Below are 20,867 nucleotides of genomic sequence, written 5' to 3' on the forward strand. Positions count from 1 at the left end.
TGAAACACCTGAGGTAATTGCTCGTAATCTCATTCTGGTATAAGCTTGGGCTTCCTATTTTTTATCTTTCCTGTTTTGTGCAAATTGATAAAATTATTAAAGGGATTTCGTTTTTGCATAGGAGAGAAATTTCTCTGGAAAATGTTTTACATATCCTCTGATTCATTTTTTCAGACCTTCTTTCGTTCAGGAGTTAAAAGTATGATAATAAAAACTTTATTAAACAGACATTGACTCCGAAAAATTAACCTATTATCAACTAGCAAAAAGTAAAAAAAGGTTTATAAAGTTCAACGACGGGTACTTGCATGGTCACTATAAAAGCTTTCGTTTAAATAATAGGGATTTGGACCTTTAGCTTCCTTCTCCTTTGCACTTCCTGGCAGATTAAATTCCCTTCTCCAGCGGTTTGTCCAGTAAAGCTGACCTTCCTCTGGAAACTTCTCGTGAACACGATCTTCACGACATATAATTCCACACGCTACCAATCCACCAATTAAAGTGAGAAATCCAAAAACAAGCATGAAGACACCAAGGTACCTAAAATGAGAAAAAAATGCCATTAAAACGCTGTTCTTCGAATTTACTTTGGTGTTTTCCCTCTATTATTAGAGAAAAGGCAGGGCTTTGGCACTGCCTATGATGGATATGTATCCTCAGATTCCAGAATTACGAATAGTACTGCTAGCATTTTCTTTTGCAACTTTGGATAGATGTAAGTCAAACTATGTTTCTGGTCAAATAGGATCTTATCTTCATTAAGCATACTAACACATTTAAACACACTACTCATGGAGAAGACAGCTATATTCTTCAAAAAGAACCAGAATCTCCAGAATATTCACAACAATACAGAAAACAACCACAATGGATACGTACATAGAAACTGTGTCGGATGCATGTTTTCAGAGGAGGTGGGAAGAATTTACAGGAGCAGTGAAAAAAGCTAAAAAAAATTTGTCAAAATTGTACATCACAGGTGATATTGGAGAGCAGAGGATTTGGGGTAAGCCTCGCTGAGTCAATTTTACATAAAATTTGGATCATCCTCATACATAAGGAATAAGGAAAGAACATAAGGAATTTTGATCATCCTCGAAACTTAAAAAAAATAATTTTGATAACAATTAATCATTATTTTTTTATGCTGATTCCAAATATATAATATTCAATACATTTAAACTTACCCATCCAAATGGACGAGCCTGAGAAAATTTACCCCATTTATGAAAAAGCACCTCCAAAAACTCAAAATGATCGTTATGAAAACCACACAATCAGATTGACCATACTATAGAAACTACAAGTTTAAAACTATAGGTTTCAAGCTCTTATCTAAAAAATGTGGAATTTTATATTTTTTGCAAGCAAAGACATCACGGATGCGTGTTTATTTTGTTGTGTTTTTTTCCTTTTTTTCCAGGTGTGGTCGTGTCGGACCGATGGTCCTAGACGATCGAGAGAGGGCCCAATTTCACAGCCCCAAACTAGGGCTAAGAGTACAACATTTTCTTTCATGGCGGGTTCAGGATTTTAGGAAGAGAGGGGGTCTTAACTCAAACGCATTCTTTCCAGTATTTTGAAGGACCGTATTTCAAACAGTAGGCTGTACAAAAGTGTGGTTCAAGTCCACTTTCTAGGGCTATAATGACAGAACGGTTAAGATGGCTAGGGCACGTCCTGCGGATAAAGGATTATAGATTACCGAAGATTGTCCTTTTCGGCCAACCGTCTAGGGCTACACATAGAGCAGGTCATCCTCCTCTGGGTTGGGAGGACGTAATAAAGAAAGATTTAAAGAAAACAGGAACTTTATGAGAAGGTATAATGAGAGAGGCTGTGAATAAATTGGGATGGAGGAGGAGCGTGCGTAGCTGTGTTGGCCTCAAGCGGTTTGGTGATGCGGTGAGTTGTTAATAGTATTAGAATACCTCTAGTTCTATCCATCATTTAGATGTCAATCTTGTAAAGCTATTAAATTAAAAAAAAAATTTCAACTGAAAGCAAGGAGCAAAATTAAAACCTAAAACAAACAAAAACTGTTCCATATATGAGGGGAGCCGCCCTCTCTTCAATTGTTCTGTTAACGATTTTACTTCTTTAAAAAGCTTTATTGATTTGAAGTGCTTCATTACTATTTAACGGCCTTTGTTTTTCAGCAAGTCAAACTTTATCGTAAAGAGCTAGAAGCTTAGAAAGGGGCAGCCCCCCTCACATACGGAATAATTTCTGTTCGTTTGAAGTTTTAATGTTGCTCATTGCTTTCAACTGAAAAACCTTTTTTTATGTTTAATTTCTGACAGTTATTCTAATCATAGCCCTGCTCTAACGGAGATATGATGTGGGATACCGGCCAAAGCCCCCGATCTCTTGCTGATAGATTGTATATATCAATAAATGTAAATTTGTTGGTTAAGTCCCCTATTTTCAGTTTTTCTGGTTTAAAATTAAAGTGTTGGATTCTAATTTTAAAATTCGACAAATTTGAATATTTAGCAAAACTTTCGATGAACAGTAGGTTGTTGAATAAGTCATTAATAATATAGAATTTTGGAATGATAGAAAGGGGTATTGTTGTTCCAATGAATAGAAATTCTGCGTGAATTCTGACCTTTTACGTGGCTGAATCCATTGCGACATCTATAACAGGATTCTCTGGTGTTTAAATATATTATATACATTTATTTAAATACATCGGAACATTGTATATAAATATGATAAAAGAATACATAACAATTTAAAATTTTTGTAGCTTACTATAGCAGCTTACTATAGAATTTTGGATGGATCGAAAAGTGAATTTTGGATGGATCGAAAAGTGTATTATTGTTCCTATGAACGGAAATTCTGCGTGAATTTTGATATTTTGCGTGGCTGAATCCATTGCGACGTCTATAACAGGATTCTCTGACGCTTAAATATATAGAAGTATTGCATATAAACGTGATAAAAGAATACATTATAATCTAAAAGTGCAAAAAAAAACTCTGGGTAGCACTTACCACCCCCCCCCCCCGCCTAAAAATCCTGACGAGGCTAATTATAGCCAGGCTGGCCTTTTCCATCCTTGTACCGATAGGCAGGTAAATCTAATATTGCATGCTATATAGAAAAAGATAGCCGCAGCGGGAGTGGCACTATTACCCCCCCCCCCCTTTAGCATCAACAGTAAAGGCGTAGCCGAAAAATATTCCCGGGTATTAAAACAGAAGGCTCAATTAGAGCTAAGATATTTATGAATTAAAATATACCCTTTGAGGCATCTGCCCCCCCCCCCTACCTGCAAAATGACCCATCTACCCTCCTTCATACTAGTTGATACGCACTCAACACTGTAAAAAAGGAAACATTATATGAAACATGAAGCAGAGCAGTTTAGTTAAATAAAGCTTTAATATAAAATATCAGAAACATCTCTCTGCAATGAAAAGAGAATTTTCACCTCGCACCACCCTTATTCAGTCTTAATCTAAATGAAGGAAGATAGGAGATTAATTCTTATCCCCCCATGCCTTTTTCTATATTTATTTAAAGGATCATGGATAGTTAGACAATTTATTATTTCATGGATAGTTAGATATATTTCCTTATTATTTCATTGGAGTCTATTTTATCTACAGATCTACATAATTAATTTAGTCTATTCAATCTATTAGTCTATTTGGTTTTGTTTTCTATAGTTTTTTATTTTATTTATATTTTCCTTTCTTCTCCTTTTTGCTCTTCTCTCTGTGAGTAAGTGATTATTTTTTTTTCTTCTCTGAGTAAGTGGCTCGTTCATTTTCCCCTTTTTTACAGGCCAAAGAGCCTTTGGGGAAATAGTAAAATGTAATATTGTATGTGTGTTTCGTGATGAATAAATCTTATCTTATCTTAGACATCAAAATGAGCTTTTTTGAGCCTCCTCTCGCCCACACAACGACCCACCATCCCTCCTTCATAATAGTTGATGCACGATTATGCATCACTAAACATAATTTCTAAGCCACTAAATCGGATCGTGTGATTTTCATTTAGATCCCTTCATTTTTTTGAGGAGGGGCGGATGTGTGTTTCCGGCCTTTTCCTAAAATCTGGTAAATTTACCATTCAAATCTGGTAAATTTCATATATTTCGACTAGCATGGAAGGTGGATTCTTTTGGTGCATCAATTGTTACCAAAATTACGTTTTTTAGGAGTTCAGGCTACTATTGGCCCGAGCCACTCCTTAACTACAATTCGTTACCACGAACTGTTAGATCTATAAAGCTAAGTTTATAGAAACACTATCAATATTATACAAATAATTCTCTTCTTCTATCTCCACTATTTGCAAATCTATCAACATTTTCGACACTTAAGCCCGAGGAGGGCGCCACTTTCCTACCACTGGTTTACACCTTAGAACGCCAGGGTATGCTGCACAGTTCTGCCCCGCTTGGCAAATTTTCACCACGCAAGACACGTCACCTGGTGTACATGATTTCTAAAAGTCAGTCGCCACTCGATTATAACAATATCATGGTGAATATGAAGGAGGGCAAGTCTAGTGAGTCTTTCTTCCGTCATTTTATTTCTCAGCCACGCTTTCAGTCTTCTCGAAGTAGCAAAACTTCGAAAAAATTTGCGTTTATACCCCACAGTGAATATAATCTAAACTCCACTGACGCCCCAGTGCAGTTTTGAATATATTCACGGCGAAGTATGAACGTAAGTCGGAAGTGAAATTTTCCTAGATTATGTAATATCAACCTATCAGCAACATAGACATAACGACCTCAAGTATAAATCTGAAACTTTCAGAGCATATTGCGCCAAGTGGACCTTGAATTTTAACTTCGAGGGAGAAGGCAAAGATAAATAAAAATAAACTATAAATCTAGTCATCAAAATAGTATATCGCCCCCCCCCCCCTTGATATACCACGGTACAAATATTACTAAAATTATTGCGCATAAATACGGCTGCTTAAATAATTTTAGTTCTTGTGCAAACTGAAAATGTTTTACAAATATTTTGCTATAATTAACCAATAACAAACCTATGTTAATGAAAAAATAAACAAAAATTAATTTAAAAAAAAATCCAAAAAATTGCAAAGAAAAGAGCCATACCAAAAACTATAACGGCCGAAGATATAGTCTTATAATGATTTAAACTTAAATTACCAGAAATTAGTATGAATGAATAAATTAAACCCATAACAAAGAAATTTAGGGCTACCGCCCTGCTCCACACTTTAAATGCCAGGTCTTCGTCACGAAACGCATACCTCGAACCATCTCACAACACGGGAACAGCACCAACATCTTATACTCAGCCTGTCCTCGTCAGTGCATTCGTGAAAGTCTATTAATCATTTAAAATATGATGATATTAATTTCAGGAAGTCTCGCTAATAAGTGATTTTTTTATGTTCGAGTTAGACAAGAGATCCTATTTAAAATATACTTTATTCACTAAAGAGCAAAGGACGTTGGATTGAAATGATTCAGGGGGGGGGGGGGCAGCCCTACTCTTAATTGGGCTGATTTGTGTTCGTTTTTGGATTCATCTATTTATCTGTGATAGCATCTATTATGGTTATGTTTGATATGAATATTCATTTTAATTTCTGTTCGTTTTAGGTTTTATTAATTCATTCGTAGTAATGTCTGCTTCTCTGAGTTTCATTGAGTCATTCATAGCAAATTCTGTGGGTTATATGTTCTAATCTTGGTTGACTTCATTTCTGCTAGTTTACGTTTTAATATGGCTCTTTACTTCTCTGTGAAAAACTGCTTTTTTGGGAAACTTGTTTTTTAATTAAGTACAAAAAAGTTATATTTTTGTCCTGACGTTGCAGTACTTTTAACTTTGTGCATTTATGGTCACCAGAGAGTGACGGGCTTGTATGACTTAAGCCTCTTTGATCTCCCATTAAGGCACTCGGCACAGGTAAGGGGGAAAGAAAATGAAGGGGAAAAAAATTAAAAACTGTGAAAAATGGGGATTCAAACTAGAATTACCAAGAACTATGGAAAAAACGCACTTTTAAGTTTTGGAGGGGGCCAGTCCAGTAACTTGTTTTTCGACGTACGTACTTAAGTCAGGAGGATTATTAAAGGCTGATTATTGTTTTTTTTAACAAAAATTATTTTCTAGGCAAAATCACTGAAAATCAATTTAGACATAAATGGAAATCAAATTAACCTGCAATATGGTTGTTCATATCATTCCTCGAAATACATTTCTAGTTGTAGAGCTAATTTGGGAATAAAAATACAATTTGGAAAATTATGACATAGTTCTGAAACTTGAGTTAACGATGGTAATCTATGTGCATTCAAGTACCTCCGGGCTGCTTAAGGTGTGGTTCTGGTTCGTTGAACGATTTACGAGCGTTTCAAATTACCTTAAGTTAAACATCACGTTGCAAGTGCAGCCTTGAATTTTAACAGAACCTGAATTAGTAATGCCATTTTTAAACATTAATTTTGTGTTTTTTACCGCTTTTTTTTACCGCATTTGTAAATAAAGATATGTTTTTATATATATATATATAATATATATATATATATATATATATATATATATATATATATATATATATATATATATATATATATATATATATATATATATATATATCATGAAAAGAGAAATCACCAATGCTACAGCACAAACACAAAAAAAAAAAAAAAAAAAAAAAAAAAAAAAAAAAAAAAAAAAAGGAGACAGAAGGAGAAAAGGAAGACTGTTTTCCTAAATTAGTGATTAATATAGACCAACACTTGAATGAGGCCTTAACCCTACTCATCCATACAATCACATAGGTCAAACAGCATAGCCACACACAATCAACCATAAAGAATAATCCATGGACAGGCAGTCATGTCGTCAATAAGTATAAGTCGTCATTTACCAAACCATAGAAAAAATAATATAGACAAATAATTCAGAGGCAACACCCAACATAAGGGCTCATCAGGAGAATACACTGGCCTATATAGGGTTTCGCCACTCTAAATTCTCTACCCAGCACAGTGTTGTGGCTACCACAGAATATCCATGGCATCCCCGCGTCAGGTATCACCCCCAAAATACATGTCTATGAAAAAAACAGCAAATGTAAAACAACCAAGTAAAACCAAAACAAGCTTATCCTGTTAATATATCCCTCCCTTTAGCAACAATAGGTAAACTAAATATTATAAATTTTACCAAATCATAAATATTAACACATTGCAAAAAACCTGAATGAACTAAACAATTATATAATTCATCTTTACCATGTGGCTAATTTTTTAAAAATTCCGCTCAAATAGAAACACAATTCAAAATAAATGGCGCTGTGACAACATTTCTCGAACCTCCGAAATTAGTCAAAAATTTCTTTAAGTATTTCTAGATAATTCTTTTGATATTTATTTAAAAGTTCGTTATAATGAAAACTAAATTTTTTAAATTGCCAAGTTAATTTATTTGCAGAAAAACCTCTTGATATCAATTTTTGGCTTAAGATTTTACATCTATTTTTAAAATCAATATAATTACTACAAATCCTTGCATAACGAAGTAACTGTGAGAAAAACGCTGAATATGTGATATTTGAGTGTATATTACTTTCAGGGAATGGGAAACTAATCACTTCAAAATCAAAATCATCCGTTTTATTATACATTTTAAAACTTAATTTATTATTATCACAAATATTAATATTTAAATCTAAGAAATGATCTTCATGACCAGCGCCATGACTAGGCTCAAGAATAAGCTCTGATGGATATATATTTTTAGAAATATCAATGAAATCCTTACAATTTAAGACCAAAATATCATCTAAATATCTTTTATTATTTGACAAAGCATGTTTTAAATTAATTGGATTATTCTTATCCATCATATATTTATATTCTAGTTGACTTAAAAACAAGTCAGCTATAAATGGGCTGGCATTCCCCCCCATGGGAATTCCCATAATTTGCTTGTACAAATCACCCCCAAATCTTATATAAGTATTGTATAAAACAAATTCCAATAACTCAAAAATCATATCCAAGCTGTAACATCTCAAGTTAACTGTAGTATTAAAGCAGTTTGTCCATATGGCTTTTTTTATTATAACTGTCTATTTTTAAGAACCTTTTACTAGATAAGAGGAAAGATTTCTTTATAACAGTTTTTAAATTATCTAACACTAAACTCAAATAAAATATATATATATATATATATATATATATATATATATATATATATATATATATATATATATATATATATATATAGATTCTTTTAGAATAGGCACGCAAGCTAGAGGAGCCTTTGGATCTGCGCCAAACCCCAACTCCACCACACTCGAGATCTTTTGATGTGTGAACTGTTTCCTGTTATACCTTAATCAAAGTCGTGTCCTCCCAAAATATTACCTCCCTCAAAAAAGAGATCTTGATACATAACAATTAAAATACTTATTAAAATAGCAACAGTTTAGACAAAACTTGATGTAACAAGATGTCTTTATGCCGCAGAGATGATTTAAAAGGGGTTAAGTACATTTTATTTTGTTTTCTGTCAATAATTTGATACTAAGGAATCACCAGATTCTAATAATTTTTTATTTAAAAGTATTCCAGCTTTGGTCAAATAAAAAATTTACATAATTAAGCAATTTAAAGCCCTTTTCTCATGCAAGCAGGTAGTTCTGCATCAAGATGGCATAGGCTCCCTACAAATATCGCTAGCGGATAATCTCATGCATTTTAAGCATGACTTATACATCCCCCAAGTCCGCGAGACTAATCATTACGTGCGCAGCTAGACTAAAGAAAACGTTCATTCTATGTGGTTTGCTGAAGTTCTTTTTTAACAGCTTCTCACTATGTAAACCAGTGATTTCAAATTTAGCTGTCAGTGGGAGAAGCTAAATTTGTATTATTTATTGTCACTTCTCAACTTATTTATGTTTCTTTGTACTACACACAAATTAATTTTGATTGGGATTTCAACATTCGATATCATCTATTTTGTAATGTGCAGCTCATTCACTCTTCTGAATTAAACATTACAACAACCAAATTCTGAACTAAGTACTGCAGTGACAAATTTTTCACTTTATACACTACAAAAATTTCTATTCATTATGGTTAAAGCAATGACTGTAACCTAGTTAAGAGGGAACCAAAACTCCTCCATAAGGGTGGCTGCAAAAGCGATATTGAAAACTGGCGACCGATTTTGATTTTACCTCTTTTCTCAAAAATATTAGAAAAAGTTGTCCATAAGCGCCTATATGATTTTCTCCAGGTTAACGAATTATTAAGTGAAACCCAATTTGGGTTCCGAAAGGGACACTCCACAACTCATGCCTTGCAGCATTTGGTGGAATATGTTAGTGGTGCGTTGGATAAAGGGTACTTACAATGTCAACTTTGATTGATATAAGGAAAGAATTTGATGCTGTACATTTCAAGATTTTGCTGGACCGACAAGTGTCTGGGAATTTGTGGCACTTGTTTACAGTGGTTTGAAAGTTATCTTCTTGGAAGATCCCTGCGTGTAGTACTTAATGATGTGACTTCATCTTCTTATCGACTAAAATGTGGAATTACACAAGGTTTTGTTTTAGGTCCCTTACTTTATCTTGTGTACGTAAATGCGATGCGTTTTTATCTTCAAGATGTCTATGTAACAACCTTTGCTGATGATACAGCTTTGACAGCGTGTGCTAAATCGATCGAAGAGGTTGTGCAGAAAGCAAATGATGCGTTGAGAAGCTTGGAGGTTTTTATGAACCTTAGTTTGCTGTGTGTAAACGTGAAAAAGTCCTTTCTAATGACTTTCTGCAGAGTAGGCATGCCAATTGATGCTAAAGATCCAGTTATTTTATCCGGAAAGCCTATTCAACAGGTTCTTACAGTGCGATACTTAGGATTTTTCATTGTTTCAAACCTTTCATGGAAGCATCACAGTGATGTTATTTCTTCAAAGATTGCACGAGGAGTTGGAATGCTTCGTAGATTGAAGCATTTCTGGCCAAAGCGGATTCTTCTAACGATTTATCACTCAATTATTCATCCATATATTTCATATGGCTGTCTGATTTGGAGCAACAACTTTTATAGTAATTTCAAAAGAGCCCAGATTCTTCAGAACAATGCCGTAAGGATCATAGGCAAGTATGTCAAGAATGTGAATGACACAAGTGCTTGTTTTAAGTCTTTAAATTTGTTTAATGTGGGCCAACTGCGGGATTATCAAGCAGCAGTTCTTGTTTTCCAGTGCGTGCAGGATTTAGTCCCAGGTGTTTTCCGTGACAATTAACGTGCTAACAGTGAAATATTCCTGAATAAGATGCGAGGAATAGTGATAAAATGGTGATTGCGCTTAAGAGTAGCACAAGATCAGGATTTCGATTACAGTTTCTTGGAACTGCAGTCTGGAATTCTCTACCACTGAGCATCGGGGCGGCTGAGCATCTTCTAGAGTTTAAGAGGAAGTTAAAAGATTTTTAATAAAGAATGGTTGAATTTGTATTTATTTGTGAGGGAATAGGAGGTGGTAAGAAGGTCTGGTTGGTTGGGGGTGGTAAGGAGGACTTGGTGGATGGGTGGTATTGAGGGAGTAGGGTTGTTGGTAGTTTTTTTTTCGTTTTGTGGGGATATTGAGGAGATTGATCTTTTTATTGTGGTATGTTTTTTTCCTTTTTTTGTTAGCTATTTATTATGTTATTTTTTGGTTTGTTTAGAATACGGTTAATTTTTACTACTCCAAGCCAACAAAAATGTATGTTTTTCCATCAGTGCAATAGTATGTATGTTTTCCCATCGTATCATAGTAATCGATATTTAAACACCTGTATTCCAAGAAACTGTCAATTGAGGAACATTTATATAGAATAGCAATGTGTAATTACTGAAACAAATAATTGAACATTTCAAAAAGAGCCTGGACTCTTACTGGATAAGAGTCCTAGATAACCTTGGGTGGACTTATTTCAATGGAAATTAAACAATCGAAACAAATACATTTTGGCCAAAACCGACAATTTTGGCCAAAACCGACAATTTTGGCCAAATAGAACGACAGTGCCAGTGACTGAAAATTCTAAGAAAGTAAATTGACTGAAAACTAAGAAAGTTGCATATAAATTTCATCTCTTCCCTAAATCCCTCTCCTCCAAAATATCAATCTTCCTTTAGATATTTTCCTCGATATGTCATCCTATGTGCGCTCCGGGCAATATCCCTCAATCTACGCTAAAATCTTTTGAAGCATCTACCTCCACCCATTCCCTCTCCAAAGAGCACTTAACTTTGGTGAGCCTGAACAAACTTCGAGTTTACACAACTTTCGAGTTTCATGAATTCCATTTATTTTGGTATTAGCGCATACGTACAAGTGACTTAGGGAGAGGTGGTGGCATTGGACTGTAAAGGTCCATAAATAGATAACCAAGGAATAAACAGTCCGTTTGATTCTTCGTCAGGTATTCGACACCATGTTCGGTTAGGTGTTCTGATTAAAATTTTCATTTGATTTTTTTCGTCTCGTATTAGCATACAATTATATGCTGATTTTTTTTTGCTTTGTTATTATTGTTATGATTAGTGTGAATTTTTTTCCGCCCTTTTCTTTTTTATATTTTGTAGAGGGGTTTTCAACAAAAATAGAATAATTAAGTTAATTTAGCCTTCTTACACTGACTTTTACTTCCCACCAAGGTCAAAGCAACCCATTGTAGTTAAACTCGTAATGAGAAGAATTTAGGTACTTCTCCCCTCAAGAAGACTGACTATTACTTGGAATTGGTTCTATTTGGATGAGTTCTTACTGGAACTGTTCGAGCCTCTCACAAACAAAAGGGACTCTTGGCGCACCGCGGCGACGAATCTAATAGAAGGCGACTGCAAGCTAAGGTGCTGGAGTCCTGCGACAAGTAAAAGTGAAATCCCTGTAAAAGTTCAAGCTTTTTAAAGCTGTGTTCTCTTAACGTGATTTTAAAGCATGTGCTGCTCTTTTTGATTGTTTTGGCTTTTTTGTATCGAAATTTCATCAACAATAATTGCAATTGCTATAAAAAAAATGATAACAGCCAATAATTGAAATTGAATTTCTTACAAATTGGTAAATCTCATAACTGGACTGATCAATTGAAGCCGACTTCCATTAAGCACAACTGGTCTATTTACAGGGTGTAAATAGGCAACTTCTCACTTTTGAGCTCATCTCTTGGAAACCAATAAATGGGTTAGTCAATTTTCAGTCAATTCTGACAGAAATTAAATCACTGGAGTGAAAAATTAACACAATCTAGAAACAAAGCGGCTTTTTAATGAATATACAGAGCGTGAATCGAATATCAATGAACACCTCAGATGAAACACTTTAATTAGTTTGTTCAAACTTACAAAAACCTTTCTAGTAATAGAAAGAAATCTTAAATATATAACACAACGTCGTGTCTCTTGTTTTGCATAATTTGCGCTTTTTGTCTTCTTTTTGTGTATATCTTAACTTTGTTCAATAAATGTTTTCTCCTTTTTTTCTTTCCTTTTTCCCCAATGATAAAAGGCTTCCGTATGTGAACTTGAACTTCTATTAGAGTTAGCATAGAAAAGGTCTTTTTTTTGAAAATCACTATCTTATTAAAACTTCAAAATTTTTCACTACTTTCATTAGTTATAAATGGGAAGGCAGTGCGGTCTAAGCGATAATTCTCCCTTCGATCGTTGGGTAATAATACTTACCACACGAATGGCGGATCAGATAGCTGGAGAACAATCACAAAGCCCAAGCAAACAAGGAGTAATCCAAGGTTGAATAAACACATCAAACAACAAAAAGATTTTGTGTCGGGGCATAACGGATGTGGAGCTCTCGTTGTTTCAATCACGATTCTACCATGGCGGGAAGTCTTTGTTTTTGTTGATGGTGTACTGCGAACTGTGCGGTAAGAACTAGAAGAAGAAAACTAGAATATACAATTATATATTGCGCGTTAATATTCTGAGAAAAAAGTGAAAACAATGCCTTGTTTCCTTTAGTAACTCGCATCAAATTTAGGGCCATATCGGCAATTAGAGAGAAATCCACAAAATCGGTTCTAGGGGAGCAATGCAAATACTTCGTGAGAGGAAACCCGTATTTCAAGGGGAGGATGGACTGATTTTTTTTTTTTTGAACTCAAAACTCTTTTTCTTTTTTAAGAAATAAATCATATTTTATACATATTACAGAATATCGCACCTCTTTGTATACCTTTGGTCTTTATTGAGCAGGTAAAGCAAGTTTAACCTTCCCTCCCCTTCTATGGTCCACCATGTTGGGACAAAAAAATTGGGCTTTAAAAACCTTGACATTACTCTTAGATTGTGTTTCTAGGGATAAACATCTACTCTTTTGCAGATTTAAGGGTTTTCTTCCTTAAAATGTTCTTGGATGGTCCTTGCCAAATCCCGTTTAGGAATTTACCACTAAAGGGGTATAGCGATTATGACGTGCCATCAAAATGTTAAAGTAATTGTTTCATTATTGTTTATTTTAAAAACACTAATAAATATAAGGTTCCATTAAGAGACCTCAGACCGAAATAATAATGTTTTTTTTATTGTGTTAGCTTTATTTTTCAACACGGTCAGAGATCATTTCTATGTACTTTTCCTAATGTTCCGCCTAGATGCTAGATTATTCTAAGTACTCAGAACTTCATTTACAGCCTTGGGAACCTCACTGCGGAATGGAGAATTTTTCCTCCGAGTCTTTGTTTTAGTTTACGAAAGAGTTGAAAGTTCAGGACTAAGCCAATGAAACTGTTCAATGTTGTGGCCTTACCGCATGTGAATCTAAACTCCGGCTCATTAATTCTATTTCATTGATGTATGAATGATGTTTCATGATCAGAGCTATGTAGAGGATTTTATTCGGGTAGATTGGGTCACTAAATACATTAAGGCACAATATTTTATTTTAGTCAAAAGACTTCATTGTGCAAAAGAAAAGAACACACGAACTACATAACTAGTTTTAAAAAGTCTATAGAAAAGGTGAAGTGCTGATATACATGAAAGGTTCAAAAAAGTCTAAATGGCAATTCGTCTTTCCAGCGAAAAATCGGGCAGATATCAATGTTTCGATGAGCAGCGAGCAATGCCAAATCCTTCAGCCTTTTGTGTCCAGCTGAATTTCTTAGCCAAGTGTTTCGCTTTCTAAGTGTGAAAACGCTCCTTTCTGAAGTAGCAGTACCTAAAAGCAACGTTGCAAGAACAGTCAAAAGAATGAGAATATTTAAAAAAAAGGTTAAATCGCATTCCTGATGAGTCAAGACAGCACAAAAAGGTAAAATATCGCTGTAATATTCAAGCTAAGACTTTGATTTCATGGACTTGGGATCAACGCATTCTTAGGAGAAGAAAGGATGGTAAAATGTGACAAAGTATTCAGACGCAGTTTGGGACGTCGTTTCAACTATGATACAAAGTGGTCTAAAAACAGGAAAAACAGAGAGGTTACATAGGAAGAAGGTAGGTTAGGACTGTTAGGTTGAACAATCCTTACGCTTCTTGTTCTTGGACGAGTAATTTTAAGTCGTAAGCTAATGGCAAAACGCCAAGCTACATCAAAAATAATAACCAAAGTGGTCGAAGCATTTTCTTGCATTTAAGTTGTTTTGGGTAGTATAGCCCTTACGTGTTGGCAAACGGCGGCTAAACCAAGGAGGACAGACGGATGAGTCTTTCACAATGGAGGTATCAGGCTTAAAGAGCCTTTTGCCACACGGAGAAACATCACAAACTATGATTGGCTTACGTTATCCAGAGACTGTGGCACTTTTCCAAGCGTTTCTGTTTAGCTGTTCTCCTCAACAACTCCAAAGGAATGCCAAATAAGTCAATGGATATCAAGGAAATACAAAACGGAATAGTGGAGCTCAGTCTGTTTTGTTTCAAAGATCCAGTCAGATTCTGTGTTTTCATCTGGTAAGAGGTTTTTAATCTCTTTTTGGAGATTCTGGGTTCCGAGTTGCAAAGCATTGTACAAGTTGTGAAGAAAGGCTTAAAAGCTGTAATTGAATAGACGTAACAGGTGAAAAGGTTGAGGTTTGTTGTGCTAAGGTTTACGTAGAGTGCCTTACTGTTTACGTATAACGGCCTGAAAACATTTCGTATGGTCACTTAATTCTGCTACTACATGATGACCCTCAACAATGATTTTTTTTTTCAGATTAAGCCCAAGGCTGTCAATAAACTGAAAGATAGATGAAATAACACCTTGTCCAATTAAGTCAGTAAACACTACAAAACCAAGAAAAGACTCACGAAGGCTTCTAACAGAGGCGTGGTGGGCGCAAACGTATATCTGCTTGTTATTACAAACATCCACCGATTTGTCAACAAGCCCCAAAATCCAAGGGCTTGCGTGTACTTTTCTGAAAATAGATTGCTGAACAGGTTCTCCAGATGTGGCAATCGTGCCTTTCGGAATCATTATAGGAACATCTCTGGCATTTTTGGCCTCATAAAGAAGGTCTTTGCTCAGAATTTCGTCACCATGTCTTCCCTCAGCTGAAGAAGAGCAGTAGTTCTCGTAAGATTGAAATAGCACCGGTATTTGTTTTCCGCAGAGCAAGCTCTTGTCTCCTGCAAAATATTAAAACTTCGAAATTCTGCCTATATTTTTGGCAATTTTCATCAACTTGGAATTTAATAGCTGCATCTAGTTGTTGGCTTATGCGATCCAGTTTTTTCTCTGACACAGATATTAAGTGGTCTGGGGCTACAACAGAATTTCCGTGAAAATGTATTGGATAGAGATTTGTGTAACATTTGATTGTAACGTTCCAGTTTTTGAAGGTTTTACTGATGTCTAAGCGCCAATGGTTAAATACATTTTCCAGCTGTTTCGGAGGCAGAAACAGCACACAACAGCAAAAAGTAGCTTTCTCAGAAGGGAAATATGACGGCCAGCTGGAATGAGTCAGCCAACTCAACCAAACTTCCTAATTTCTTTTTCTAGATGTTGGAAAAAATGTAAGAGACATCTAAGACCAAGGGCTCTGTAGCATACGTAGTTTAGACATTGCATCAAGCGTTGACTATGCGTTTTATTCTATATGCTAGGGTTTCTACTCTGAAGAGACTAAGGAGGGTTGAGTGAATCAGATGAATAAGGTTCTGAAGTATTGGAAACTGTTTCAATACCTTGCAAGCTCAAAGGGCAAGATGGAACAATCCGCATATGACCCTTTAGCATTGAGATCAGATAAAACAATCTGGGTTCGCTTGGTCTTGGTAAGATCAAATAAAAAAGAACAAGTTTTTTAAATGAAAGTAAGGAGCAACATTAAAACTTAAAACGAACAGAAATTACTCCGTATATGAAAGGGGCTTTTCCTCCTCAACGCCCCGCTCTTTATGCTAAAGTTTGACTCTTTCTCTTAACTCTACTTTTTAAAACAGTAAGAAACGTCAGCGTAAAGAGCGGGGAGGAAAAGCCCCTTTCATATACGGAGTAATTTCTGTTCGTTCTTCTATAAACTTCTATATTCGTATGTTTTTAGTGCCTGTATGAGGGGGTTCAACCCTCGTCGATACCTCGCTCTTTACCCTAAAGCTTAAATTTTGTCCCAATTCCTTAAGAATGAGCTCTGAATAACAAAGGTCGTAGAATAAATAGTTGAAATTACTAAAAATACTTTAGCGTAAAGAGTGAGGTATAACGAGGAGGTAAACCCCTCATATACGTAATAATTTTTGTTCGTTTTACGTTTTAATTCTGCTCCTTACTTTCAGTAGAAAAAACTTTTCGTATTTATTTTGTCATTGTTTTTTCAAATAATGTTAGAAAACCCTGCGCCCCCTTCATTGAAATTCTCTTCCCCCATGACAAGTTTCTCCATGGAAATATCCTCCCACGTAAACCCCCCCTCAAATTTCCCCCTTAAACAAAAAAAAATCCCCTGAAAACGTCTGTACACTTCCCAGTAACCATTACTATATGTGAACACAGGTCAAAGTTTGTAGCTTGCAACCCCTCCCACGGGGACTGCGGGGGAGTAAGTCGTCCCTAAAGACATAGTTATTAGGTTTTTCGACTATGGTGAATAAAATGGCTATCTCAGAATTTTGATCCGGTGACTTTTGGGACAAAATGAGCGTGGGAGGGGGCCTAGGTGCCCTTCATTTTTTTGGTCACTTAAAAAGGGCACTAGAACTTTTAATTTTCGTTAGAACGAGCCCTCTCGCGACATTCTAGGACCACTCAGTCGATACGATCACCCCTGGGGAAAAAACAAACAAAAAAAAACAAATAAACACCCATCCGTGATCTGTCTTCTGGCAAAAAATGCGAAATTCCACATTTTTGTATATAGGAGCTTGAAACTTCTACAATAAGGTTCTCTGATACGCTGAATCTGATGGTGTGATTTTCGTTAAGATTGTATGACTTTTAGGGGTGTTTCCCCGTATTTTCTGAAATGAGGCAAATTTTCTCAGGCTCGTAACTTTTGATGGGTATAACTGATCTTGATGAAACTTATATATTTAAAATAAGCATTAAAATGCAATTCTTTTGATGTAACTATTGATATCAAAATTCCATTTTTTAGAGTTTCGGTTAATATTGAGCCGGGTCGCTCCCTACTACAGTTCGTTACCACGAACTGTTTGACATATTATCACAGTTCCTCTTCATTTTGTAAATCGGTCTTCACTTCACCAACCGACAAGCTGAAATGAATGAACAGCCAATCTTATAACCTTTCTGGTCGTAGCAATTGCCTAGAAGCGTAATCTCAAACAGGCTGCGCAACACTTGCGCACTACAATTCGGTAGTCTATTAATTCTCAAGATTTCTGTCTGAGCCTAGTTGTTTACCTGCAATTTTTCTAGGCTAATAGTCTCAGATAATTTGTTATAACTTTACTTGAGTAGTCTATTAATTCTCAAGATTCCTCTTTGAGCCTAGTTGTTTACCTACATTTTTCTAGACTAATACTCTCAGATAATTTGTTACAATGTCACTTGAGAATTAATAATTTCCTAACATAAATGAGAAATTCTTTTTGAAAACATACGCACAGGTTAATGTGGTATAAGCTTCTAGGGTTTAAACGTCAGAACTTTTTCCAGACACGCCAAACCTATAAGCTGGGTTTCAAATAGAGAGCTAGGTTCAGAGCTTATTAATTCATCCATAAATTTACAAAAAAAAAGAAAAAAAAACACTTCAAACTTGGTCTCCCCCGTAAGGGTCTATGGCCAGAAAAAAACAGAAAATGAACAAAAATGAAACAAATACACCAAAAAAAACATTGTTAACATAATGCATTCACACCTTCAAGACACATACACAAAAAACTCACACAGCTGCAACTTTGTTCCGTGATGTCTGGCAACGTTTCGTAGACGCCCTGTGTGTCATTCCTGGCTCTGGAAGATCTAAGATCAAAGGTAAACAACCGCTTATTACTGGCCACTGACGCTGCAATCGCTAATTATTTTGATAGGCAACCCTTATGTTTACGAAGACCTCTTCATTTCCGTATTGCATAATTCAATGCACAATTCAACAGAATCTCAAATGTTGATGTGCGCAACCACTGCTGTAAAATCGAACCCGCCGCCACGATTGTCAAACAGAGAAGACTGCGTTGGCTTGGTCATGTGCTTAGAAGACCCAATGACCGCATCATGAAGCAAGTACTTCTAGCTGTCCCGTTTCCAGATTGGCGCAGGCGACCTGGCGGTCAATTAAAGAATTGGTGGGCAACTATCACAAACGACCTCAACCCCGTTGACGGATTTCGAAGATTTGGCAGAAAGTGGGAGAGCTGCTCGCTCCGGTTTGCTGAAGAGTTGGCACAAGATCGAGACAAATGGGAGTCAACCATACGTAGTCTTCTAGATGCCGGGTGAGGCGTCCTCGTCTGATCCCGCTACAAGTACAAGTAAGTAAGTATTGCACAATTCATTCTAACACATTTATATGGTTTTTTACTGAAGTGTGTCGGCGTTGAATTATTTTTTTACATACCTTGGAGTTCGTGGAACAACTGAATGGGATCTAAACATCTGCCAACTGCACCCTGTACTTTATTTTAATAAAAAAAAACTTTCAAAAATTACAAAACGATTAAAACTGTTTGATGATTTACTTGAAATTTTGCGCCTCTAAAATTTCTGAGCCCTGAGTAAGTTCTCCCTCTGTCCCCCCAAAACCACCACCGGACCATGAGTGGTCTTATCTCATCAGATTTATTCATTCGATGAATCACTTATAGCACCCCGCGACCAACCAATCTAAATGATTATGAAAACAAGAAACACTACATATACAAAAACACTATTTCGTCCATATTCAAATTGTCCTGTGACTTGGCTATGTATTTAACCAAGAGTATCTTCTTTCACATACATTTTCGGAGTAAAAAACTTAAATGTATCAATTCTATTTCCTTAAGTAATTCTTCCTGGCATTGCCATCTGAGCCATGCTTGAAATGCATCCATCCAGTGGCTCAAATGTCAAACACAGCTACTTAGCACTTGACAGTTCTGGCGGAAATATCTGTCGAATGTCAATCCCGTTTCTTTTCCTCTAAAGTCAGAAATCTTTAAAGGGGCAAAATAATGGTGCTCGAGTCCTTTCCGGCCAATATAAACAGGTTCATTGCTTTGTAGTTCTTAATTAAAAGTACAAGCTATGGGGTCAAAAAATGTAATAAGAATGCAAAGGTCATCCTAATTTTGAGTTGGAACTTTCCGGCCCAAAACCCGCATGCACTGTAAAAAAATCCCAGATTATAGTTGCTTCCGAAACAGAAACTATGGTTGACGTTCATGCAGAAAAAAATAGCACAAGCGGTTTGATTCAGTTAAGAATGTTGCAAGTATAGTTGTATATGTTTTACGCTCGAGTAACACCTTATATAACTTAGAAGTATTCAGGCATTATTTGGTGTAACTACTAAATTATTCAACTTGGCGTGAGTATTACTTTCTTTCATACAAATATAATCAAAACTATAGTAGGAGCCACAATTTGGTTCCGCCCTATTTTTCTTCTATGCCAGAGATTTCAGTTTATTGCAAGAAAATATTAAGCCTCTAATCTCCTGAGATTTTACAGAAAGTGTGAACCTCTGGCTGGATTGATGAATATGATATTATATTTTGGAAAGCTGTGTATATTTCATACCTGGACCCAAGAAGGATGGCTACCCTTTGCCCTTCAGTTGGACCAAAGCCTAAGGAGCGTGAACTTTGTATTCTATTTGTGTGAATAAAGTATGAAAAGAAAAAGAGTCAATTTGAAAGCTGAATTGTATCTTAAATTTAGTTTATTGGAAAGCTGGTCTGAGAGTTGCCCCAGAGCCTACTGAGTGTAAATTGAAGTGGAGTTTTGAATTCTATTTCAGAGGGGACAATCAATAATGTTCTGCCAAGTTTTATTTGTTGAGCCATGTTTTTGAGAGGGAAGCTCATTTAATCCGGCAAGCAAAGAAGACAGCAGTTTGAAATTGGACCATATAGTTCGTGGCAAAGAAATGCATGTAAAGAGCAATTCGGCCAATGGTAACCGAAACTCTAGAAACAAGACTGTTAATAACAATGTTCACATTAAAGGAATTGGCCTTTGGTGCTGATTCCAAATATATAAAGTCCGTTAGTTTAACGTAAAAAAAAGCAAAAGCTACAAGCCTGAGAAACTTTGCCAAATTTTCGAAAAAAAGAGACTGCCCCCCCCCCCCCTGAAAAGAAAGTCAATAGATCTTAATGAAAATTCCAATATTACATTTACAGTATCAGATAACCTTACTGTCACTGTTTCAAGCTCGTATGGACACAAATGTAGAATTTTGTTGTTGTTTTTTTTTCCAGAAGAAAGATCACGGAAGCGGGCTTA

The 20,867-nt window shown here is 35.7% G+C and overlaps 1 protein-coding gene across 1 annotated transcript in view; it reads right to left on the minus strand.

Annotated features, from left to right (window-relative positions):
* Nucleotides 1-200: 200 nt before the first annotated feature.
* The window catches only part of LOC136034681 (uncharacterized), a 76,186-nt gene continuing 55,519 nt past the window's right edge, over nucleotides 201-20,867 (minus strand). The window contains exons 4-5 of the mRNA XM_065716004.1: nucleotides 12,710-12,919; nucleotides 201-540 (exon numbers count right to left, since the gene is read on the minus strand). Of these exons, the coding sequence (XP_065572076.1) occupies nucleotides 291-540; nucleotides 12,710-12,919 (460 nt within the window). The 3' untranslated portion in view covers nucleotides 201-290. The remainder of the gene's footprint in view (nucleotides 541-12,709; nucleotides 12,920-20,867) is intronic.

The sequence above is a fragment of the Artemia franciscana genome, chromosome 13, assembly GCF_032884065.1.
Source record: "Artemia franciscana chromosome 13, ASM3288406v1, whole genome shotgun sequence".
NCBI lineage: Eukaryota > Metazoa > Arthropoda > Branchiopoda > Anostraca > Artemiidae > Artemia > Artemia franciscana.